The 26,982-nt window shown below is 39.0% G+C and overlaps 1 protein-coding gene across 14 annotated transcripts in view; it reads right to left on the bottom strand.

Moving 5' to 3' along the window:
- Positions 1-26,982, bottom strand: part of EML6 (EMAP like 6) — a 311,304-nt gene that overhangs the window by 186,027 nt on the left and 98,295 nt on the right. For all 14 annotated transcript variants that reach the window (XR_006606026.1, XR_006606027.1, XR_006606028.1 and 11 more), the window contains exons 3-6: positions 16,177-16,336; positions 11,998-12,096; positions 9,110-9,178; positions 627-812 (exon numbers count right to left, since the gene is read on the bottom strand). Coding sequence is in view for 8 of the 14 variants with exons in the window: in XM_045077846.1 (XP_044933781.1) it covers positions 627-812; positions 9,110-9,178; positions 11,998-12,096; positions 16,177-16,336 (514 nt within the window). In the remaining 6 variants the exon portion in view is untranslated. The remainder of the gene's footprint in view (positions 1-626; positions 813-9,109; positions 9,179-11,997; positions 12,097-16,176; positions 16,337-26,982) is intronic.

Raw genomic sequence — 26,982 nt, 5'->3', positions numbered from 1 at the left:
ACGGCAATGTAACCATTATCACGTGTCAAGAGAGAATGGAACGGTCAGAAGTAAAGTCTGCCCTTGTTCTTACAAAGCAGACCCTTATAAGAGAGAAGTTTATCAATGGTTTCTGTTTGCATTTTAATTTGTGATTCAGATATGGCAGTGATGCTTACTCATTCAGAGCGAGGAAATATCTACCCTTACTAACCAGTGTAAAAACAATACTTATCTACACTCTTGCTATTCAACACACGGGCCCCAGGCCAGCAGCAATGGCATCATCCCAGACTTACTGAGTCAGAATCTGCATTTTAACAAGATCCCCAGGAGATTCATGGCTACCTTAAAGTTTGAGAAGTACTGATCTAGAAGATGAAAAGGATCATAAAATAATTTTATTCTTCTAGATGTTGGTGAATAATAACACTAATGAACCAATAATTGAGGTGAAGGCTAAATTATTAAGCTTTTGAAATATTTCTTTTAGGTGAACAAAAATAATTTGAGAATTCTTTTGTGAATGTGTAGAGAGGGTTCAGCAGGGTCCACTGATTCTAAAACAACAGAAAAAAAAACCCACATATTTATGATGTCAACTTTTTAAATAAATAATCACCCATTTTCCACATGGACATACTCACACTATGTGCGCCTTGAATGGTGCGGACTAAATTGAGCCCTTTCCAGACGTAGATGTCTCCATTTAAAGCACCAGAATAGGTGATGTCTTCTTTGGCACATGCAAGGCAAAGGATGGTCTGAAGATCCCCCGTTTTGCCAAATATCCCTCTTTTTGCAGTCAGGGCATTTCCACAGAGTGTCCAAAACTGCAAAGTCATAAAATGAACAGATCCCAAAGTAATGTCTTCATTTTGATGCATTACATTATTGGTATCTGCTTCTATTTCAGTACATTTTTTTGGCTAAATCTTTTATTGCCCCCTGCCCTTGAATTTTTAACTTAAATGCAATTAATTAACATAATGTATTATTTGTTTCATGGGTACAGGTCTGTGATTCATTGTCTTACACAACACCCAATGGTCACCAGGACATATACCCTCCCCAAAGTCCATCACCCAGCCACCCCATTCCCTCACACCCCATCCCTCCAGCAACCTTCCATTTTTTTCCTAAGAGAGAGTCTCTTATAGTCTGTCTCCCTCTCTGGTTTCCTCTTTTTTCATTTTTCCCTCTCTTCCCCTATGATCCTCTGCATTGTTTCTTAAATTCCACATATCAGCGAAATCATATGATAATTGTCTTTCTCTGATTGACTTATTTCCCTTAGCATAATACCCTCTACTTCCACCCATGTCATTGCAAATGGCAAGATTTTATTTTTGATGGCTGCATAGTATTCCACTGTGTATATGTGGTGTGTATGTGTATATATATACATACATGCATACACTCACATATTCTTTATCTATTCATCTGCTGATGGACATCTAGGTTCTTTCCATAGGTCAGATGTTGTGCATTGCTGCTATAAACACTCAGGTGCACATGCCCCTTCAGATCACTAGATCTCTGGGGTAAATACCCAGTAATGCAATTGCTGGGTCATAGGGTAGCTCTATTCTCAACTTTTTGAGGAACCTCCATTTGCATCATTTGCTATAGCCAAACTAGGCACATATAATTTACCTTGTTCTACTGCAACCAACAGAACTGTAAAAACCTTTCAGCCAACTGATAGCACCATAAGAAAAACTTTAAAGGTATTTTTTTAACTTTCAACAGTTCTAAAATTCCCAAACTTTACTAAATGCTTAATGATGATTAAATACAAAAGGCCAATGTTCTCAGAATTAGAATAAAGTGGACAAATCATCAGGTTTTTAATTTTTAGGCAAATTACAGAAGCAGTCTAGGTTCACTGTAGAGAAGTTTAGAAATACAGAAAAGTATAAAGAGGAAAACTGAAATATCTACAACATCCTGCTAATGTGTTGAGATATCTTCCAGACATTTTTTTCCAGACATTTGGAAATAATGTCTTTTTAACTAAAATTTGTGATAAATCTTCACTGTAGAAATGTTACTCAAAAACTTTTCTATGAGTTATCTTTTCATATAGCCAAATAACTGATTAAGCTTTTTAGTTTTCGTTGTATAATCTATCATGTGCGAGAATCGTTATGCATAAAGCTTGAGCTACTGTATAGAACGTAATAGCAAGACTTTCATGGTTATACAGAAATTAAGTATTTTGCTTTGACATGGTTTTTTAAATGTATGAACTGGTATGACTTTCCTGCTGTGTATATAGCCCCTCAGTTTATAAAGGTTCTTTACGTTTATTTGATCTTCCTAATATCCCCTGACAACAGGCTAAAGCAGCTATTCCTATCATTCCCATTTGGAAGTGAGGGCAAAGGGGCTGACATGGTTTGCTCAAGGTAAGGGTTCAAAGTGGGTCTTGCACGAGAAAATATTGAAATCTTGATTTTGCCTCGAGAACTTTAAGTCTAATGAAGATACTTAGAGTGCAAGAGACAGTTTCAAGGTAGCATCTTCAGAACACATACAAGTGGCAAGAAAATTCAAAAATAGAGAACCACGTTGAATCACTTGGAATGAGCAAGGCTAGGATCTGGATCAGTGGTGAGGAAGAAGTTACATCACGGATGAGGACAGCAGGATTAGGCAAATTAAAGCGACAAAAAATTTTAAAAAGTGTGAGGAAAAATCAATGACAAGCCAAATATTTTGTGCCTATGGGAGAGGAAAAATGGTGGCCCTCTCAGAGTATTTAAGTATTGAGGGAAGCAGTTCTGGGATGGTTCTACCACCGGGGAGGTCTGGGACTCTGGTGCGACTCTGGGACTCTGGAGGAGGGCCCCTTAGGGAGGATGAGAGGCGGGTGTGCAACCCTGTGAGACAATACAGGATTCTTCTCTCACTAAGGAGGCAAGTAACAACTCTGGTGATTGGTTTCTTTGGGCACATACTACTTTTATGAAAAGTACACATGGAAAGAAGAAAAAGATCTGGAGAAAAGATGGTTAGGTCCACACTTCGGGAAAACATTTAAGTATTAACTTGCAACCTGAACAAACTACTAGATGTAAACACTTACAAACATGCTAAAAACCAAACAAGGTGGCCATTTCCCACCATGTCTCCCATACATGAAGATTAAAAGTAGGTAATAATTTTGTAATCATTATCCCTAAAGAAGAATAATTGCTTTATAGCTATTATTTAACTTAGAATGTGCACCTCTGATCTGAGTTACTGAAACACTTTTAAAAATTTTTGGTATTTAACATACAGTGCAATGTTGGTTTCTCAAGTAGAATTCAGTGATTCATCACTTACATACAACCCCTGAGTTACTGAAATATTTCTAATGGACAACCACTAAACAGAGAGAGACCATCCTCCTCAGACCCAAAGGTTTTCTGATTAAATCATCCAGTAGGAGGCAACAATGCCAACATGAAACATTCCAAATAATCCAACGACTCTCTAAAAAGTCACCTATAGATATAATGCCAGAGCAGGTTAAGAGACTTTTCATAGAAATGGCAAATCTCTGATTCTGTCTTCTCAAGAAGCACTTGCTATTTGGAAAACAGTGACAATTTACAGTAGCAACACATCAGTAAATCCACATCAAATGAACAGACATTGTTTATCTTCCCCAAACTCAATTGCCAGATTGTAATGCTAATTTTGTTAGGACTGGCAGCTACCCTGGAGTTCATCTGGCTCAAGGTAATCTCCAGTGTCCCTTCTATCTGTGACTAAGGACTAGAGAAATATCCACAAACTTGGGAGGCTCATCTGCTGTGAAACCAAGCAAGCATGACAATGCTCAACTGCTCCTGTTTTCAAGCATTCATTTCAGGTAATTGAAATTTGCCTGTCTGCCAAACACTGGGAATTTGCAAAAACAGGATTTCACTCTAGCTACACATGAAAATATTTTTTGGGAGTGCATCAAATATATTTGCATTCAACTTGTGACTGGAATCATTCATTTGCTCACTCAATTGAGTGGGGGTGGGGAAGGTGGGGATCCTGGAATTGGTTCTAGAAAATACAGATAATGAAAATATTTGTTGAAAGCTGCTCAAACTTGTGGATTTCCTTCTAAACAAAATCAATAAAGATGACTGGATGGGCATTTGCAGATTATTCCATTTGAGGCCAAAAATACTTATTTTTGCTTAGGAAAAGATGCCTGGGGGCACCTGAGTCCCTCAGTAGGTTAAGCATCTGCCTTAGGCTCAGGTCATGATCCCCGGTCCCTGGGCTCCTGGAATCCAGACCTGCATCATGGTCCCTGCTCAGCGGACAGTCTGCTTCTCCCTCTCCCACTGCCCTTCATCCTGCTTGTGTTCTCTCTCAAATAATATCTTAAAAAAAAAAAAGAAAGAAAGAAAAGAAAAGAAAAAGAAAAAATGCCTGCCTGCTAAAACATAATTAACACACTTAATGGGATAAACAGCTCTGTTTTCAGATGAAGTTCTAGGGTTTTATAGGTCTCTGTTTTTAGAATTAACTGATTAAAAGACCTAAGCAAGGATGGAAAGAAATAGTGAAGATGCTGGAGAAATCATTAATTAAGCAGCTAATCTGTTATTTTTCATAATCTGTTCATGGGGGGGGAAAGTCGGGCCAAGACAGATCACTGAAGAAATAATTTCCAAGTGGAAAAGAGTTCTACACAGAAAGCCAGAGACTGAATTTAAATATTATCTGTGCCACCATATTTGTGATCCCAGGAGAAGGGAAGAAAATTAACATTATTGTGCCCTTACTCGCTCCACACCCTGTTTAATGTAACTTTTAATAAATTCAGATGGTGGTGATCCACAACCCTCTAGGGTTTTTTTTGTTTGTTTTAAGATTTTATTTATTTATTTGACAGAAATAACAGTGAGAGAGGGAACACAAGCAATTAAACATTAAAACAGAACAATTTATAAGAGAGGTAAAATCAAAATTCTCTAGTGATAACGGAGAGATCCCAACTGGCTAGAGTTGGGAGAAGTAGGCTTCCTGCTGAGCAGGGAGCCTGAGGTGGGGCTTGATCCCACAACTGTGGGATCATGGCCTTAGTCTAAGCTTAATGGAGCCACCTAAGTACCCCTTGTTTTTTGCTTGTTTGTTTGTTTGTTTTTAGAGAAACTCAGCCTCAGGGAGATTAAGTAGCTTTCCTAGAGTAAAGGGAAGGAGGTAACAAGGATTGGGAAGTCAAATAGTCTTCTACATTTTGGCTTCCACACAACAGGATATGCAGGTTGGATGATGGCTCTGGGGTCAGAGTCTCAGACTTCTAGAGAGCCATCAGAGCCTACTGGAAACTAGGCTTATCATGATCTCACGTAATTCTTTGATTGTGGGTTAAGAGAACAATTCAGTGCCTTTGCAATTTGTTAGACTGATCAGAAACTCTGTTGGCAGATACATTTATCTTTGATTAATAAAAACTGCAAAGGGAATTACTATTTAATGGCTATTTTCTGACCAAAATTTTTTTCAAAATACTGGTTTCCTGGGAAAATTAGAAAAGAGGGTCTTCAATGATGAAAACACTGATAATCTTTGAATATATGATGGGCTAAGGACCTTTCTACTCCCCAGTGCCAAGATTCTATGGGTGATCAATGCCTCCCATTAACTCATGACTGAAGTGCAATCCCTACCCTCCTTTGGGTAATGCTGCCTTCCAAGCTCTCCCTACCAAACTTACCTATCCACCAAGGCTCAGCTCAAATACCATCCCCTTTCTAAACCGCTTAACATTCCTCTAGCCAGTTGGGATCTCTCCGTTATCACTAGAGAATTTTGATTTTATCTCTCTTATAAATTGTTCTGTTTTAATGTTTTAATTGCTATACATCAAGTAGATTGTAAGTAGGATCAATTTTTAGTCCTTTACATGATAGAAACACAACTAATGTTATCAAATTTAATGAGTCTTTCAGGTGGACTACATCAAACAATGAAGGACCTTCCAACTGCTGCCAAAGCAAAAAGTCCCTGTATGTGAGCAAACATATTCTCAGGTTTTTGCACAAGGATAACAAAATGTTAATGAAGCCCTAAGGTACTGGTAGGACACTTGATACCTTTGAGTAATAGAGCGTATAGCTTTATCTTTTTGTTTCATTTCTTTATTACTTTTTTATTTTGGAAATATGTTATTATAAAATAATTTTAAGAAGAAAGAAAAAATTAGTCATCAGCTCATGTACTCATGTACTCATTAACTGTTTAACATTTCAGGATATCTTTCCAGTTTACTTCCTACACAAAAACATAGATTACTTCACTACTTGTGATCCCTATCTGTCAAATAAATAAATAAAATCTTAAAAAAAAAAAAGATTACTTCTAAAGAAAAAAAAAATATCAGAGCAAATTTACCACAACCAGTAGACTGTAAATAAATCTTGCCTATTTCCTAATAACATTAAAAAAATCATCTAAACCATGACTTGTAATGATTGCACAGTATTTCTCCTTATGGATATACCATATTTTATTTAACCACCTGGGGGCAGTTAGGTGGCTTCAGGTCTTCTTTTGTCTGGTTTTATTTGCTTTTGGTAAATTATTCAACAATGAACCCATCCTTGGTTCATATTCCTAATGATTTCCTTGAGATAAATTCTAAGATATGAAATTACTGGTTGTGCTCTCTTTGACAGCACACATACTAACACTGGAAAGAAATTACTGGCTAAGAGGATACCAACATTTCTAAAGATACCAACATTTCTAGATATTACTGAATTTCTGGATAGAAAGTCCGGAAGTGTTCATTTCTGGTACTCGTTTACCCCTCCACACCAAGCTTGAAAGTGTTCATTCACTAAATCTTTGCCAACACTTGGTAGATCTTAATCATAATTTTGATGGATTAAAAATAAGAATGTTAGGGGCGCCTGGGTGGCTCAGTGGGTTAAGCCTCTGCCTTCGGCTCAGGTCATGATCCCAGGGTCCTGAGATCAAACCCCACATTGGGATCTCTGCTGGGCGGGGAGCCTGCTTCCCCCTCTGTCTCTGCCTGCCTCTCTGCCTACTTGTGATCTCTGTCAAATAAATATATAAATCTTAAAAAAAAAAATATTTAAAAGTAAGAATGTTATTTTAAAATTTCCACTCCTGGGGCGCCTGGGTGGCTCAGTGGGTTAAAGCCTCTGCCATCCGCTCAGGTCATGATCTCAAGGTCTTGGAATTGAGCCCCGCAATTGAGGCCCGCATCGGGCTCTCTGCTCAGCAGGGAGCCTGCTTCCCCCTTTCTCTCAGCCTGCCTCTCTGCCTACTTGTGATCTCTGTCAAATAAATAAAATCTTGTAAAAAAAAATTATACTCCTTATTAACGAGGTTTAGACTTTTATGTATCTATAACCCAACAGTGTTTCTGTTTTTGTCAAGTATACATGTCCTTTGTCCATTGTACAGGTTTGTTGGAGGTCTTGACATTTCAAGGACAAACACAAATTCTATCTACCATGCTTGTGGCTTATGCTTTGCTCATTTGTGGCTTGCCTCTTTTGTTTCTTAGGGTTTGGGGGTAGGTAGACAGATTGTTTTAATGTTTATATAATTGAATCTATAATGTTATACTTTAAGGTTTCTTACTTTGCTTTTACATTCATAAAGGCCTTTCACCTACTTGAGAGCAGTTAAGCATTTACTTAGATATTTTTCTAATTGTTTTATAGTTTTTAAACATGTAACTCCTGGATTCACAAAGAATTTATTCTCGTGTATTGTATGAAGTAATAATATATCATGTTTCCCCCCCAAATAGTTAACAAACTGTTCTAGGGCCCACTGGTCAAGATACTATTCTAAATTATTATCCCTTTTAAAGTCTATTTCTCAGCTTTGTTTTTTGTTGTGTTGCTGTTCTTATTTATCCTTATCCCAGTCTGATACATTTCATAATATGCTTAGTGCAGTTTCTTCTTCATTATCCTTTTTTTATCTAAGTTCTTGATTCTCATTTTTTATCCTTTCAGACTAACTTAGAGTAACTGAAAAGGAAATGTCAGACAACAGTAAAAAAAAACTTCTAGAGATTTTAACTGACCTTGTACTGAATGTAACTGAAATGATGTGTTTATAATTTTTAGATGTCGTGTCCAGAACCAAGGCTACCTCTCCGTTTGTTCAAGCCTTTTTAAAAATATTCCTCTTTAAAATTTTGTAATATTCCTTAAGTCTTACATCCCTCAGCATATTTATTTCTGAGCATTTGATCACTGTCCCTAACTATGAAGTAGAACAATGGGGAGGATCATAAAAAACTAGACTCAAAGAAGAATGAAAGAACTGGGAAACAGGAGGAATTATCTGGGGCAATAATACAGATACCTACTCTGTTCAGACAAAAATGCAACATTTTTGTACCAGCGAGATCCACACTGAAGTCAAGCAAGTAATCCTTACGTTTCTTTCAGTTATGAACTTTAACTTCTATTAACTACAAACCTGTAGACAGAAGATCCTGGGGCATATCCCAGGGTCCAGTAGAAATTTTTGCTATATCAGAGCAAAGAAAGTTAATGGTGTTGACTTTGCTCCATGTTTAACAAGAGAAGAAAGAAGCAAATAGCCAAAGGTAGGTCCTGAGCCACTTGCGGTAATTCAGTCTGTGTAGTCTAGGGGAAGACAGGGACATTTAAAAACCAATGATCCAGGAAGGTTTGTACTATGCATCCCTCTATTTCTAATTCCAGCCCAACAAAGCGCCTCCCTTCTAAAAGAACATATACCAGCATAACAGTTTTGATATGCAGTATGTGTAAACTTTCATCAAAATGTAAAAACATAATTCACAGTACTAAAATAAGAACCTTTTTAAAACTTGAAATCTTTAGAAGGACTCTGAATATTCAGTTTAGCATTTAATTAACATGAAGTTTTCTCTTAGGCTGCCTCCTGGACACTCTCCTTGATGGTCCCTACTCTGTAGTTCTCAAAGAGCCCATTAGCTGAAGTCAACTTGCTCCATAATCAAAGAAGCAGGTATGAGGGCTCCAAATTTAAGATAAATAAAGCTGAGCCATTTCTCAACAGCCAATTATACATATAAGCACCTTAAATTCTTTTCATACAAGTTACTCCAAATTTTTAAAAATAACTACTTTACCTTTATATGTTTAACTCCACAGCTAACCACTCTGTTTGGCTGATATGGATCCCAGGAAATATCAAAAATCTGTTCAAAAAAATTAAAAATTGCTATGTTGGTCAATTGTGTGTTTTTGCTTTCTTGCCAATATCAGTTCAACCGCTAAGACTTCTTCCTAACACTTAGGACACAATGTTACCTGCATAGACTGAAAAATGGGGATTTGGCTTGGTGATGGGTCAAGAGTTGCTAACACATGTTTTATTGCCTCACATCTACTTACCTTAGGCCTGAATAAAGCATAATTAACCATAATCCATGTAACACACTGGTGTCATGTTTTTAACTTGGTCCATTGAGATGATTTAGAATAATTTTTTTATCAAATTTTCTATACCTTTACACAATGATAATAAAATACTTTTGAGGTAGCTTTATAATAAAAACAGAAAGAGTTACAAAGTGTTTCTTTTAAGTAGGAAGATGTTTACTAGTCAAATGCAATTCAATGTGGCCAACACTTTCTCATAAACATAGAAGTTAATATTCATAAGCATAAGGCAGAGGCATTTATTTGGCACCTAACTTAGCCCACCTAAAATAGTCCTTTAGCCTGTCATTTGAATCGGATCCAAGATACCATTTTATTTTCAGTTTTCCAAGAAACTGAAAACATACCCACTAATACTACTTGCCATTCTTTAAGAAAAGCAACCAATTTGCCAGCAGTTTTGCATTTTGGGAAGAAGAAAGAGAAGACTGTGTCAACCTTAGGGTCAGATCACCCACGGTAATTGCTCAGAATGCATATTTCACCAGTCCAGCTGAAAGATTCTCACTTTGTGGGTCTGAAACTGGGCCCAGGCATATGCATTCTTAAGCAGACCCCAAGAAAGTCTTAGGCAGTTAGCCCATGGACCACATTCTGTGAAGCTCTAAAAGAACGAGTAATTGTCAGTGCTGGAATCTAAATCAGAGAAAGAGCTTAGGCTGCTAATTTCTGATCACATATGAAGGAGATATATGGACGAATCATCAGAGGGAAAAGGAGAACATATAATCCTCAGTTAGGTAGAAAGGAGCAATTATAGACCACAGAAAGAGCACTGAAGAAAGTACTTGGTCCAAGTACCAAGTTCCAATGAGGCCCATTTTATCTATGCAACCTCAGGCTAGTCTTAGCATCTCTAAAATAAATGATGTCACCTCAGTTCTATTATGAGGTCAATTAAGATAATATATGTACAATCATTTTGCAGGCTATAAAGCACTCATTATATAATTGAGTGCTAGGGATTAAGTATTTTAGCCACTGAAATAATCTTGAAGATAATCATTTGCCCATAAGGAGCCAGTAATAATTCATACTGGCACCAGTAATAAAGATTAAACCTGATAGAAATTATGGAGTCTGGGAGAACAGTGTTCTAAAAGAACAGTATTTCATTATGACATTCTAGGTTGTTAAAATAAAAAGAGTTTGCACTAGAGTAGTACTACACATTTCATAATCTACTTCTAAATGGAAAGTGTAAAATACATGAACAAAATAGTAAGAAATTCACATACTGATCTAGTCTAATCCAACTTACTTTATAAGATATGATGGGATGGATATATCAAAATGTGAGTACCACAAATATTTTCAACCTGCTCATTAAGTACTAAGTTAATACCAATTAATTACCAATAAGTTAATAACTTGGGAGTAGAGCTCAAGCAACACTACACTGTAAAACCTCCCTAGGGAATTCTTATGTGTGGCCAACAGTAGGAATCATTGGGGCCAGAAGGGTGTCAGGCCTCTTCCAAAACCAAAGTTCCACGGTTGGTCATTCCTGGACTTTCTGAGAACTTAATCCTTGAGTATAATTTGCCCAAATGTGCAGCCACAACTATGGGGTCATCTTAAAACTGTGATTCTCCATTGATGAATGAAGAAAAAAATTTAGAGCTCAAACTAAGGAAGAGACAGTGAATTTAATATCTAATTTGGGCCTCATTTAGCATAGACACTGACATTAAGGAAACAAAGTACAAAACTAGCAATCAATGTAAGACAGTCATGCAAATTCACTTTTTTTCTGAAATTAGAAAATCAAGACAAAAAAAGTGGTCAAATTATTTTAATTAAGCAAGACAATGGAGAAATAGATTTCTGACCTGCTTCATATCCTATCTTGCCTGCTATGACTATATGGAATTATTTCTGATCACGCTGAATTCAATATGATGACAAGTAGGCCACAGTTTATATTCAAGATTCTCAAAATAAAAAAGAATCCCAAAGTTGTCATTACATTCTTTTGAAGTTAAAATTTATACACTGTGGGGTAGCTGGGAGGCTCAACTGGTTAAGTTGTTAAAACAGTCTGCTTTCTGATCAGGTCATAATCCCAGGGTCCTGGGATCAAGCCCCAGGTTTGGCTCCTTGCTCAGCTGGGAATCCGCTTCTCCCTCTGCCCCTCCCCCCTGCTTGTGCTTGCACTCTCTCTGTCTGAAATAAATAAATTTTTAAAATAAAATGAACTATACATTTGAAACACATTTTGTGAATATTTTCTAACTACTTCCATTTCTAAACGAATACAACTAAACTTTACATATAATTTCAAATTCAATTCCATTTTGATTTTATCAAGATGCTAAATGCCAGTATCAAAAATTTCTTTACCTATGAAAAGTAGTAACAATTTAAAGAAAGCATCCGATCATCAGAAGAGATCATGCTGACATAGTTATTAATCATAAATTAATTTTTTTAAGACAGTTTTTAGGTTGAATATGTAGGAAAAGTCCTTATATGGAAACTTTACTTTTAAAAATAAGACAGCTCTGGGAAGCTACTTCACAATTCCCTCACACTTAGGAAAACTGCATGGTTCAATCCAACAAGCTCTTCTTACCCGGTCGGAGTGGCCGGTGGCAGAGGCCAGAAGTTTTCCCTTCTTCCAGTCCCAAATGCAGACTGTGTTTTTGGCATCCAATCCCACAGAGGCCAAACGCTAAGAATAAGAACAACAATTTAATAGCTGAAATTGATGGGCACGTTTCTTATTATCCATCACTTCTTTCGACAATTGGTCCCTGATGACCTATTCTGGGCCAACCATTGAACATCTGCAAAAAAATGATTTCTCAAAATCCATCTTAAGACCACAACTAAAGATAGCACAGACGACTTCTATTAGCACAAACTGAAATTTCAAAAACATCAAAGCTACAACCCATTTGTCACAAAGCCTCTGATTTAACTAGTTGATACTAGCGGAACACAGCTTGAAGGCAAAATACACATTTTTTAAAAAACTTTTTAATTTTTAAATTTAAAATATTAATGTGAGAATAAAGACGCCTAGGATTCTACAGACTAAAAGTCTTGCCAAACTACTTCAATGAAAGGGTTTGACGAACACATGGGGAAGGAAACTCCTAATGAACATTGCATTCATTCTTAACTTCCTTAGCTCCACAAACATTTTAGGTGACACATTGGTAAAAGTAATCTGGTACTTCATCTCCTAGTCTAAATTCTTTGGGTTTATATCAGAACTTGTTCTCAAGGGAAAAGAAAATTTAACACATTTAAGTATACACAAAATCAAAAGTATCCAAACATGTATTAGAAACACCAAACATCAGAGGGAGGTTCTAGCAGGATGGCCCCGCCTACGGAAATCGCACTGTGTAATGGACAGAAGCCTGGAAGTTAAGTCTATTTAACTTCTCTTTTGACTTGTGAGGAGCCAGATCTAAGACCTTGCAAAATTAATTAACTTCATTAAATTACATTTTCCTCATTTGTAAAATGAACACAAAATAGGTGTTAGATCTACCTTACAGGATTCTAGTATGGATTGGTGAAAGAAGTCGAAGGGTTTTGAAAGTATAGTATCACCCAAGTAATAAGAGTATCTGAGCTTATGTATTTCACTCAATATGTTTGTGTGTGTGTGTGTGTGTGTGTGTGTGCACGCATATAAGTGGAATGATAGTCACATATGGCTAAATGCAAATGTGTTATGCAGGGATTATTCAGTTTTCTTCAGTAAAGATGGCTTCGATCAATAATGTTTAGTATAAAAAATACACAGTTGGAACTTTTAAAATGTGCCCTTAAGAAAGGGGGTCTTCATTGGGTTTTTTCTTTACTGTAAGTTTTAATAAAGCATCCCAGCAATGGAAATTATAATATGTGGTTGCATTTTTGTCCATATAAGAAAAATCTGAAGTGTGTGAATTCCATTTAGTTGTTTTGGTTTTTTTTTTTTTTTTTGTAATAAGCATGGGTACTAAAGTAAAACCCACATTTCTTGATTGAAAAAAGCCCAAAGTAATCTACTTTATTCACTTGTACTTACAGGCCCCATGGCTATCTAAAAAGCATTTCTATTGCCTTTTGTTGTTTGAGAGGTGATGGCCATTTGTCATTTTCTAAATATCACTCGATTCCAGTGAACTCTGTCCAGGGAATAAGGCAGACCCGAAGCAATAGGCATCAATAAGCCAGGAAATCCATCACGGCCAGCAAATAGGTTATTTTTCTCAGCTGACAGTTAAGTACCACGTAGTCCACCCTGACCCTCACCCTTCCAAAGGAACCTAAAGGAGAATAGCTAAAATTTTAACACTAACAAAAGAACTCGATATTAAATCTGGATTTCCTTCTGCTGCATTACATTTTTCCTGTGATGCTTCTGAATAAATTCTGATAATGTTTGCTAGAAAACCAAAATCAGAGAATATGCATATAGGTACTCATCTAAGCATATGTTTACACTTGTACTTGTGTACGCATTCAGACATTCACTCAATTTAGTCAGGAAGTCACTAACTGCAAATGTCAACAAATGGGACTACCAGCTTTCTCCATAGACATGGAATCACAGTGGACTAACCTGGATGAGATTACAGAGTAGTTAAATCAAAAACTATGTATGCCAGGGGTCTACATATGTACTGAATCTAATAATGATCACTACCCTCTCAAAACAGCAGGAAACACTAAGCAAATGTAACTGTTTGAAAAGTGACTCAAAGCAGCTCAAGTCCTATAATCCACTCAAACTGCCCCCAACTCTCGGGCTGATCAAGCCTCAGAATAATTGCACAGGTCTTTCCACAGCATGCCCCTACAAAATTAACTCTGAAATTTGCCAAAAATTAAATTAAAAAATATTAATTGGCTGATATACAAGGAAGGGTGGCCCAGGATCACTGAAAAGGTTGGGGAAAAGGCACAGCCTTAGTGAGGAGGTGAAGGCAGTACAAGTTAGGAATCCTCCCTGTGCATGTGGACTGCCTTTTCTGTAACACAGTTTGAAAACCGAGATGTAACTGTCATCTGTAACATTAACAAATCTTTTCTGCCAAAGGCTGCTGGAAGTCAAAGGCAAGAAGCAAAGTTTGTTAGGGGTCCTGGGAAGGCTTCAGGAAGTGTGTCCTTTGAAGACCCTTGAAGTGTCTTGGAAGAATGAATCACTTTAAGTGGCAAGGAGGGTGAGTAGGACACTTAAGGCGGAGAAACAGTATGAGGGAGGGGCTGGAGGAACAAAAGTGCAAGGTCGGGTAGAGGAATCTCATGGATGTGTCCAGTGTGACGGCAGGAGATAAAAGACAAAGCTATAAAAGTTGGGTAGCCTGGAATACCCAGCCACAAAGTGTGGACTCCATTCACGGAGTTCTCCAAGCTTTTGGTGTTTTTAAAGTAATGCTTTCACTGCTCTGTGACCCAGCAATTGCACTACTGGGTCTTTACCTGAAGATACAAATGAAGTGATCTGAAGGGGCACCTGCACCCCAGTGTGTAGAGCAGCAATGTCCATAACAGCCAAACTGTGTAAAGAGCCCAGAAGTCCATCAACAGATGAATGGATAAGGAAGATGTGATATATATATATATATATATATACACACACACACACACACACACACACACACACAATGGAGTATTACTCAGCCATCAGAAAAAATGAAAATGAAATCTTGCCATTCGCAACAATCTGGATGGAATTAGAGGGTATTATGCTAAGGGAAATCAGTCAGTCAGAAAAAGACAATCACCACATGACCTCACTGATCTGTAAAATTTAAGAAACAAGGCAGATGATCAGAGGGGAAGACAGGAAAAAAATATAACAAGCCAAAACCAAAGATGGAGACAAACTCTAAGAGACTCTTAATCTCAGGAAACAAACTGAGGGCTCTTGGAAGGGAGGTGGGTGAGAGGATGGGGTGAATGGGTGATGGACAATGGGGAGGATATGTCTTGTGGGGAGTACTGGGTGTTGTGGAAGACTGATGAATCACAGACCTGTACCCCCGAAACAAATAATACATTATATGTTAATTAAAAAAAAGAAGAAGAAAAATCCATAATTAAAAAAATATAATGCTCTCACAATATTTTCAGTCGGTGAAATGTTTAAGCAAGCAACCAATGGTGTGGAGACTAGTAGTTAGAGGCTGTTTCAACTGTCAGGCAGGCCATGGATTTGGAAGGTAAAGGACAGTGGTAGAGAATGGGTAGGTGAGACTGTACGTGACAGTGACTGTAAAGATTGTCACAAACACGCAGGACTCAGTGGCTACTTGAATTGCAGGGAATGGATAGGGAGAAGTAGGAGTTCGAAGAGACCTCAAGGTAAAGAGTTAAAGAGTATCTTCTCAGTGAATTATTATGAGGTGGTGCTATCCTTTAAAAATAAAGGGAACCAAGGAGATGCTCGGGGCTTGAAGTCTATGAAAAAGGTTTGGTCCAACTCTGATTCCAAATTTAGGAAGCTAAAATGGAAGACAAAGTGTAATTGCTGAGTCACGATGGATCGGATCAACTTGAGTCCACTGTTTCCTTCTGTAGGCTTTTCAACCAATAAGGAGACTGAGGGAAACAAAACTGGGGCCCACCCAGAGCTGGAGGTCAGAGCAACAGCTGGAAGGGATCTAACAGGGGAGGATTCTAGGAGGCGGACAAGGGGAGGCAGCAAGATTAGTAGACCTTTTAAGCCTGTAAGCTATGTGCACTGTAATTCAAGGTGACTTGTGAGACATCATTAAAGAAAACAGAAATGGAAAAAGATACACACCTGTCCATCTGAGTCGAAAGCCAGGCAGGCGACTCCATGGGTATGGACATCTTTAAGAATAGATACAGTCTGGACATTATAGGAATCCCATATACATATATATGGCTCCTTCCCAACTTGGCCAGTTGCAACGAGAGTTTTATCTGGGTGTAAGGCAAGGCTGAAAAAGAAAAACAAAAAACAACCCTTTTTTCATGTCCTCCTGAGCAAAGTTAAGGAAAATATGTTTTTTTTAAATCCACATGTTTCTCATTTCAATCATCTAACAAGAGAATCTCAAGAGAAAGAGTCTGAACTGTCCTAAAGCGATAAATTACCTGGCTGGTCTAATGGAAATGTTGAATGGCAAAAGAGGCTTAGCACAGTTTAACAATAATTTCCTCTGATCTTACCCATTTGGTTACCTTGAAAATCAAACACTATTATGATCATAATTTTATGCTTAGAAAATCTATGTGGTTCTATAATTGCTTTATGTCAGGATATTTACTGACTTTGAAAATATTACTCAGCTTTTTCAAGTTAGCTTTTGACTTTAATTTGAAAAAAAGGAAAGAGCTGTTGCTAGGAGAAAGTGTGCTTCTCAGAATTAATTAAACCTGCTTACACAAGCTCCGAGTGCTGTCCTCATTAGGATTTCAAAGCACGGAGGGGTCTCAGAGTCAAGTGCTGTTTCTATGTCTGTTGCCATAGATTATGCATTTTAAATGAAAATATCTATTTTACAGAAATCACTAACACCAAAAGAACCACAAATTACCATGCTTGTGGTTTATTTAACATTATTCCTCTACAGTCCAATCAAAATAAAACTTGGTCAAATACCAACTAGAATTTCAGGGAGTCTGGAGCAGTCAAGAGGAAGAAAGGTCATTATTGCTATTCCTAGATGAGCAATTACTCTACTGTTTTAAAACTATTGTGTAAAGAAGTCGTGTTTTTCTAAAAATTGGTGCTGAGAATTTTTTTAAAAGGCACATTACCTATATAAACTAGTGACCATTTACACAATAAAAGAATTTTCTTTTCTGATTTCAACATTTACACAATTGACATTTTTTTTCCTTAACTTTCAGCATGATTTTAATACAAATATATGCTCTATAAGCAGCCCTGGATTGGCAGGGGCCCGCCCCTTACTACCTCTGGTTCTTTGGGTTTGTTCATCTCTTTGTCTCCCGTTCTTTATCTAGAAAATGGAGGTACAACATAAAAGCAGACAATATACAGCACAGAGAGCTTTCAGCACAACACCGGGCTCAGAGTAAGCACTCAAAGCAAGTTTCATTATCAACGCTTGTGTAACCGGCATTTATATACAAGCAACACATGCGTCTCTCTGGGTACCGTGCGTCTTTCAAACACAGATTACTTCTGCCTTTCTCCGGTCTACACGTGTGCTTCCCCCAAGTTCTGCCGCGACCAAGCTCCCTCGGCTATCCCCCTGAGCTCGTCCTCATCCTCACCCCACTGAGCTCTCTTGCTGGGCCTCCCACCAAACCCTGTGAGGTCTTCTGCCCAGGATCCTTGAGTACCATCCCCCTTCCTCACCGAGGGCCTCCGCAGGCCCTTGTACCCTGGCGCCGCAGTGCCCCATGTCTTGCAGGGTGTTCCCAAGGCCCCCTGCACCAGTCCTCACTGGCGGTACTACTCCGCACACTGGAGGTCCGTTCCACATGCACTCTCCTGCGCAGGCTGGTGCTTCGTTGGGTTTTTGTTTTCTTTTAAAACAAGGTGCAGGTGGCACCTGCAGGGCGCACTCTGTAGCTGGAGGGGAGAAGGTGTGAGAGGCCAGATGCAGGGGCAAGGAGAGGATGGGCTGGAAGGGACTGCGCGTCAGGGGCGGCTCAGAGGACCGCCTATCAGGCCCCAGGTGCTCCTGCCCTAACACCTCTCGCCTGAAGGAAGAAGCGTGATCTAGGGGGATCTCGGCGAGTTCTTCCGGGGCGGTGCAGGAGTACAGGGATGAGGAACACCTGGGTACTCCGAGTGCCAGAGGCCCCTAACGTGGGACGCCCCTGTAAGAAGTTTGGCTCGTATCTGTCAGGGAAACCTCAGTCCTCCGTGATGCCTCGTGACCTTTCCCCTGACCCTCAGTCATGGTGAGGAGCACTTAGGCCCAGGAGTCAGGCCAGGTGGTGGGATGGGCACTAGCCCAAAGGCTATGCAGGGGTGGTACCGCCCGAGGCCAGAACCGGAGAGTGGAATGCACATAACCCCAGCTGCAACGCTAGTCTGCCACCTTCTCAGAGGAAAGACTTGGACCTTGGCGTTTTCTGCAGCAGCCCCCGGGGCCCAATCCAACAGCAAAGGTCCAAGGCCGAGCAACTGGAATCCACATTCACTGCACATCCTCAGGGCCAGTTGTTCCTCTGGGCAACAGGGAATCATCCAGAATTGTCCCAGGAGATCCCTGCTGCTGGTTCCTCTAGCCCCTCCCCTGAAGAACAGCCGCAGAGCTTTGCTCCCCGTCTCTGACACAGCCCAACTGCCAGCGGCCTGAGATGGGTCAGCCGGCCTCTTCACCCCAGCCCCCTCCATCAGATGTTCCCCTGTGAGTATGGTCAGGGATGACCATGGGCCTGGGCACCGCCTGGGCACCGCCTGGGCAGCGTGGGGGCAGTGCAAGTTTTCCCAGGAAGGCAAACAAGGGTCAGGTAGGCGTCATGGCTTCTGATGCGTGGGGGACTGAGTGCAGGTCCAGATGCAGGGGTTAGGGAGGAGATACCCTGGGAGGCACTGCGTGTCAGAGGCAGCTCAAAGTGTGGGATCCGACCCTTGATGCTGTCTCCACCACCAGTCTCTGCATAGCAAGGCCCACCCCCACAGATCTCAGTTCTGTAGCCTTCAGAAGAGCCCTAGGATAAGAAACACCTGGGAGCTCTGGGATAAGAAACACCTGCGTTGCCAGGATCTGCATCACCATCTAACAAGGGCTTGCTGGAAAATATATCATAGGGAATCTTTATACGGAGTACCAGAAAAAGGTAACACATATACAAAGGGCAAAGGGCATCCATGTATAAAGACAACACTCAAATTCAGTCTTGCAGACAGTAGCAGAAAATGAGATGGGTCAGGTAGGCCAGGGCAGCCTTATAAGCCCTTTTAAGCAGGCCAGGAAGTCAGGGTACAACTACCAATTATTGGAGGACATGGCATGAACAGTTGCATATTTTAGTAAGGTAACTCCAGCAGCAGTGAGGAAGTGGGAAGGACAGATGGGTGAGAAGTATTAGGAGAAGAGCCAAGGAGGCCAATGAGGAGATAGGCGACAGTTAGGTAAGGAGAAGTAGGGCAGATGGAAAAAGTCAAGAGATACTTAAGGGAAAGAGAAAAAAACTTTTTGGGTGCTGAAGGCTAAGAAAAAGCCTAAGCATGTCAAAGTTGCCTGAAGTTATTTGCTTGGGCAACTTTTAAACTCACAGAATTGGCAACATTAGAGTTAAAGCCTATGGGGCCTGATCCTGGGAAAAGATGGACTAACCCAATTTTTAGTGAGGAAACCAAGGAGATCCCTCAGGTTAGCACCATGCTCGGAGTCCTAAGGACTATCAAGAAGAGGGTCTGACCGGATCATCACATAGTAGAGTAAGCAATAAAGTGCCTGCAGAAGAGGGAGCAAATGACGCCAACATCATGGCTGCTGTATTGTCTCACCACACTGATGTGGGCAATAGGTTGTACGCAAGAACTGGAAAACAGAGAACGTGTGTCATCCCCCTAGATGGTCAGAGACACTATCAAGAGACATAACGGAAAGTTTGCCAGATCATAGCTTCTGTTTAAAAATGTTTGGATGGGATGGTGGCGCCTGGGTGGCTCAGTGGGTTCAGCCGCTGCCTTCGGCTCAGGTCATGATCTCAGAGTCCTGGGATCGAGCCCTGCATCGGGCTCTCTGCTCGGCAGGGAGCCTGCTTCCTCCTCTCTCTGCCTGCCTCTCTGCCTGCTTGTGATCTCTCTCTGTCAAATAAATAAATAAAATCTTTAAAAAAAAAAAATGTTTGGATGGGGCACCTGGGTGGCTCAGTTGGTTAAGCATCTGACTTTGGCTCAGGTCCTGATCCCAGGGTCCTGGGATTGAGCCCCGCATCAGGCTCCCTGCTCATCAGGAAGTCTGCTTCTCCCTCTCCCTCTGCTCCTCACCCCAACTCTCTTTCTCTCTCAAATAAATAGATAAAATCTTTTTAAAATGTTTGAAATATTTGGTAGATGCCTGGGGTCTGGAAGTACACAGAATTTTAAAAAATTCACTCTTCCAGGCAGTTGTTCTTGCTATTTGAGGATTTCCAACCTTTCTTGCTTCCTCGAATAGGGTGGGGGATGAAATAGACAGCTTTCAAGAAATCTTGAAAGAGTACTTCCAAATAACTTGCCAATCTAAACTACTCAATCAGTGGTATGACCAAAAACATCTCAGTATGGATTTCAAATATTTTTACTCTCATTATTGTTCTTTTCCTTCACATCAAGGCTCATAATTGATCACATTCATTAAAAAGTTCACATTGGAAATTTTTAAAAATTTTTTTTGTCGTAACTCCTTTTTCGCTGTTCTTTACACATCATCTCTTCCCAGTGCGTGATAACCACTGATCCAGATTCCACCTTTGCCATTTGAATATATTATCAGTTTTCTTGTTTCTCCTTTTGTAAGCCAGGACTCTCTGACCTCACCTCTCTGGCTTGTGTGCAACTTGATTGCTGAAAATGACTCATAATGTTTCTATTTACCCATGTCCATGTCAAGAATAGAGAGAACAGAGAACAACCTTTATTCATTTTGCCATTTGTTACCTTCCCATCAGCTCCCCAGAAACGTCACTCCTTCCACCAGAATGATGGCTTCTGTCTACCTTTTAGAGTACAGCCAAATGGAACTTCACTTTTGTTTTAAATTTGTCATATCATTTCAACAGCACTCAGCACTCTTTAAACCTCAGCAGAGACCAGGAGGAAAACCATCAAACTTTAATCTTTGGATTTGCAAGAGCATAAGGTGTCAGGAATGGGACAGTTGTAGAATCACTTCTACAAGTAGCAGGTTGGAAGTTACCATCAAGGTATCTATTCCCTTCTTCCCATACCTCTGCCTTTAGGAACTTAAGAATTTCCAGAAAAGTTGTTTTAAGCAGGATCTGCTTTTGCCTAATCCCAAAGCATCTTTGGAATTTTAGTTCAGAAGCACTCAAATGACAGATGTGTATATATGTATGTATTTTCCTCCCATAAAACCAAATCCACCCCCTGCCGCATACTGCAAAATTGTTCTTCGCTCCTTCCACAGAGGTGCCCTGAGCCTAAAATCTACCCTGCAGATTATAATGCCTTTAGATGAGCCAACAGATTAAAGGAAGTTAGGTCCTCGTATCTGTAAAAGGGGCTGTCATGGAAAGAATCATACCTCTTGAATTCCTTCTGATAAGATTTCATCTATGAAATAGCCAACTATTGAGTACTTCCCAGGGAGAAGATTACAGAAGTGTAAAGTGTTGTGTAATGGTGACTACACAACATATCTGTTCTACTCTGGGTCTCCCATCATCTTCATCATATTACAGTCTTTCTGAGATTGGAAGTATCAATCCTACTTACTTATATTGTAAGTCTAGCTGCTATCTGAGAGTCCATAAATCAAGTCTCTTCTGTGTTCTTCTAAGAAAACTTGCCCTTTGCAAATCTTGCAAATCATTATAGTTATAAAAGCAATGCCACAATATTAAAACTTTAAAAACTGACTCCCTTTCACTGAAGGTCTTGAATCACTCGAGGTCTCAGTCCACACCTATATGAAAAGGTGGGTGTCATTCAATTTTTCCTTTGGTACTCAGTTTATTGCATTGATAATATTATACACGCAGCAACAAAAAAGGGATCAAGCTTTTAAAGAACTGCTTTTCTCTGTGTATATAAAAATCTGTTTCCCTTGGGAAATCCCATCTTCCGTTACCATAGCAATAGAAAGCACTGCAGCGGACTTTCATCACCCTATCCGGGAGAAGGAATTGATTTGTTTCTCCAGCATGCCAGGAGGGCAAAAGCATGTCTTTCTGATGTCAAATGAAATCAGGCTGATTTCCAAATATGTTGCATGAGGAGATTAGAATTAATAGGGTCATGGAAAGAGGGAGCCTTGCTTATAAAGGTTAAACAGAAAACACTAATCAACATTAATCACTCTTAATTCCTGAAGGCTAAAAATTATATTTGAGTACTTGTTCCAACAGCATGCATTTAAAAAATGCTCATGATTCTGACTTCACTTTTTTTTAAGATTTTATTTTTAAGTAATCTCTAAACCAAACATGGGGCTTGAAGCCATAACCCCAAGATCAAGAGTTGCATGCTGTACTGACTGAACCAGCCAAGAGGCCCTGACTTTACTTTTACTTTTTTTATTTTTTTGAAGATTAATGTATTTATTTGAGGGGGAGGTGCAGAGGATAGAGAGAATCCTCAAGATGACTCAGTCCCTGCCAAGCACAGCACCCAACACGGGACATCAAGATCATGACCCAAGAAATCAAGAGTCTCACACCCAACTGACTGAACCACCCAGGCACCCCTCCCCCCGATTTTACTTTTTAAAGCCTCATTTCATTTTTGCCCAGGCTACTTCAGTGATTCTCTCAGTAATAGATTAATGTTATTATCTCTTCTTTAAAATAATCTCACCAGGAAAGCATGAAACCTTTCTTTCTGCCTACCTTGAAAATAACATTAAAGAAATTTCCCAATGTGCATAAGTGCATCCATGTGATTGGGTTGAACTGTTTGAGGGAAGTGGGGAGACAGCTGCCTTCTGGAGAGGGAGTGGCCAGCTTCAGTGGATGTGCACCAAAGGAAGAAAACGCAAAGGAAGGCTTTATCTGAACACAGTAACCTAGAGGTAGTGCCGCCACAGATGGAGGTTGCTGTGCTCCAGTGTCTGTCCCCCAGAATGCCCTCAGCACTAGAGTGCCATCACTGGGACCATAATCTTATCTGATACCACAAAGAGGGAGGGCCCTGCCTCAGGTAGGCTTTGGCAGGATGAAAGGAAGTGATGACAATGTGGATAGACCACCAGTGGTCCCTTGCCATGTTCCTGACCTGTGTGAGCCTGAGGGTACCCGAATGGTTGAGCACAGAAGTCCCTCAAGTTGGACTTCTCAACCATCTGGATGGGTGGTACATTTAATGGGAGTTAATGTGATCTAGAAAAATAAAGAAATGTAATATATCCTCCATGCTTAGTACCACCATACCTGTATTGGTATGGAAATATACTCTAGTAATGCTTTAATACCATGTAGAAGAGTGGTTAAGAGCATAGTGGTTTTGCTGCCTGGGACCAAAGTGTACAGTGGCATGCTGAAGCCAGCTCAAACTGATCAGCAAGAGCGGTTACATTTTAGCAATTTTCAGAATCAATTGTTAAACACAACCACTGGGGGCGCCTGGGTGGCTCAGTGGGTTAAGCCGCTGCCTTCGGCTCAGGTCATGATCTCAGGGTCCTGGGATCGAGTCCCGCATCGGGCTCTCTGCTCAAGGGGAGCCTGCTTCCCTTCCTCTCTCTCTGCCTGCCTCTCGGCCTACTTGTGATCTCTCTCTCTCTCTCTCTCTATCAAATAAATAAATAAATAAATCTTAAAAAAAAAAAAAAAAACAACCACTGTCAAATATTAAATTATATAAACTTACAACTAAAAGAATATACACTAAAACTCATTATTTCCTAATGATTTTACTACATTTGACTATTATCTTGAGGCTATTTACCATTCTCCTCTTTCTATGGTAGAAATACTATAGAATGATGTGTCAATGCAAACCTCTTTTCAATCCATACTACCACTTTAGTGGTTTTGAAATCAGCCATTGTGATAGTTACATCATGGAAATCAACAAACACCACAAATAAAGCTTGATTTATTGTTTTGTTAGTTGTCTGCACTTAAGACATAAAAGGATAAAATGCTAATAATGCAGAATAAACTTAAAAAGGTGTCATACATTGTGAGTCACACAAAAAATTTAGAAAATATTCTTCCAATATTCAAAAAATATCATCCAGTTCAGCAGAGAAGTAGCTCACATCATTGGCAAATGATTGAAGTTCCGAGATATGTCTTTGTTGTTTCACTTTTGTCTTAGTAATATAATTGAAAATACCATTCATGTCAGAACTACACTCATTTGTCAATGATGTGAGAGACTTCTTTTCTGAACTACAGAGTAATCAAGCATTCATTCCTCATCTGATTTTGTCAGATCATAGTTGAACTGCAACCAAAGTTTGGCCACAGATACATGCGTTCAACAGAAATCAATGAAAGCATTCTATGAGAATCGACTGGCTGTATGAAATTTACAGTAGAGTGAATACTTTTCTATTATTTGTAAATTGTGTGCCACCCATCATTTACACCAGCAAAATTTATCACAAACCTTTGAGGGTGTAAGTATACATTTTTTCTCTTGAAGAGCTCGCTATTAAACAGTCATCTGTACATCACTGAAGCTTATCTCCTCTACTTAACTGGCACAAAATAGTTTCTCACAAATCATCTTCAGCAAATTACTTAACTTCTATGTGCTCCCCCCAAAACAAGAATAAAATCAGAATAATAACAGTACCTATTTGAAAGAAGATAGGCATAATTGTGAGGGTTTAATAAATCCTAAGTGACAGTGACTCAAACAGTGGTGCTTAAAAGCTAGTGAGCACTATATAGGTATTGTTATTATTCATTAACTGCCACATGATAGAACCTGCTCCAAACAAACATATGAAAACCATCCTTCACTCCTGAGGATTGACATTCTAAGCCAAGCAAACTCATCTCCATAGAGTTATTGTGAAATAACCCTCAAAATTTAAAAATAAGACTACCCTCTAAGAATTAAACTGTTAAGAACCACATGAAATGGACAAGATAGGCTATCTAAAGAAGTTATCCTAAGGAGGAAATATCCTAGGCAAGAACAGACTTTGGAAATCTAATTCAGTCAAGATTGACAGTGTGAGAATTTGGACTCAACTACTGAAATCAATAAATCTGAGTAAAAATGTTAATAGAAGGGGAAGTTCTGTGTAAAGCCTTTATAGAACAGAGTCAGATTTAAGACAGTATAGTTTTGGTATAAGGATAGACGAAAGATTGATGGAACAGAATTGAGTCTAGAAATAGACCCAGGCTTATATGGTCAATTGATTTCCAACCAAGGTGTTAAGGTAACTTAAAGGAGGAGGGATAGCTTTGGGGACATTTAGACATCCATATGGAGAAAATAAACCTCAACATTTATCTCTCATCATCCACAAAAATTATCCCAAATGACCAGAGATCTCAGTGTAAGAACTAAAAGTATATAACTGATAGAAAAAACACATGACCAAACATTTGTAACCTTTGAAAGACAATGTTTCTTAACACAAAACAACAGAGCCATAAAAGAAGAAAAATGATAAACTAGACTTCTGCTCTTTGAAAGACACCATCAGGAAAAGGAAAACACAAGCCATGGACTGGTAAAGAAAATTCATAAAAGACTTTTGCCCTCAATACATAAAGAATGCTTAAATAGTAATAGTAAGAAGACAACCATAGTTAAAACATAGATAAAATATGGCCAAAAGACTTGAACATTGTCAAAGACCACTATAATTAGAAAGACTGACATTCCGGGTATTGCTGAAGATGTAGGGCAATTGGAATGTACATACCTTGTTGATGGGAGTGTAAAATGAGAAATCACTTTGGAAAGTATTTGGCAGTTTCTTATAAAGTTAAATATACACTTACTATATGATCTAGCAATTCCATTCCTAGTTATTTACCTAAGAGAAAGGACATGTCTAAACAAAAATGTATATACGATTGTTCGTAGTAGCTTTATTTATAATAGCAAAAAACAGAAAATAATGCAAATGGCCATCAATGGGTGAATGGATAACGACGTTATTATGTATTCATACAATGGAATTGTTCTCAGAAATAACAAGGAATGTACTACTGATACACACATCAATATGGATGACTCAAAAAACATACTGAATGAAAGAATGGTAGAGCGTTAGTGGAATATTCACATCAATATCTTCACCATACAACAGTGGGAGCCTAGAGATACTATTCAAAGTTGATGACTCCAAAAATAAAGGTATAAAAATACAACTTAAAGTTATGAAGGTAAATGTTAAGGGACTTGAAAATAATGAAATAATCCTTTGGGGAACAGAAGGAAAGGAAAAGAAAAATGGTATATGTAAACTACATCCTCAAGTATCTTAGAAGCATATCAGTCATGAGTTGCACTCTAAAACAGATTAATTACAAAATAGCAATTAATCATACTGGTTTGAGATGTGGAGGTAAATACCAGGAACAAAAACCAAAAACCAAGCAAACAAACAAACACACAAAACAACAGTCCTAAGAATCAAAAATATTCTTTGGAAAGTAGACTGGGGACGGGAAAGGGTGGGGGAGAGGCAGTTTTTCATTATATAAAGCCTTCTGTAATCTTTGATTTGTGTATCTACATTGCTTTGATACCGATATAAAAATTAAAGCAAATAAAAACAAACAAAAAAAAAACAGTTACAGAGAAATAAAAATTGACTAACTTATGCCAAAAAAGAATGTATCTGGTAATTTAGAAGTTTTCCATAGGCAGGAAGTAGGATGGGATATCTGATGACTATATCAGATTTATCAACCCCCAGATGTTCTCATCAAGTACAATTGTTACTGATAAAATGAATTTGATCAGCGTGGCTTGTCTTACAATTCATTCTTTGAAAAAGGAGAACTACTGCCT

This window comes from Mustela putorius, unplaced genomic scaffold (genome assembly GCF_011764305.1).
Source record: "Mustela putorius furo isolate JIRA1106 unplaced genomic scaffold, ASM1176430v1.1 tig00000224_pilon_pilon_pilon, whole genome shotgun sequence".
NCBI lineage: Eukaryota > Metazoa > Chordata > Mammalia > Carnivora > Mustelidae > Mustela > Mustela putorius.
Note: the sequence above shows the minus strand (reverse complement) of the source record. Positions and strands in the feature narration are given on the sequence as shown.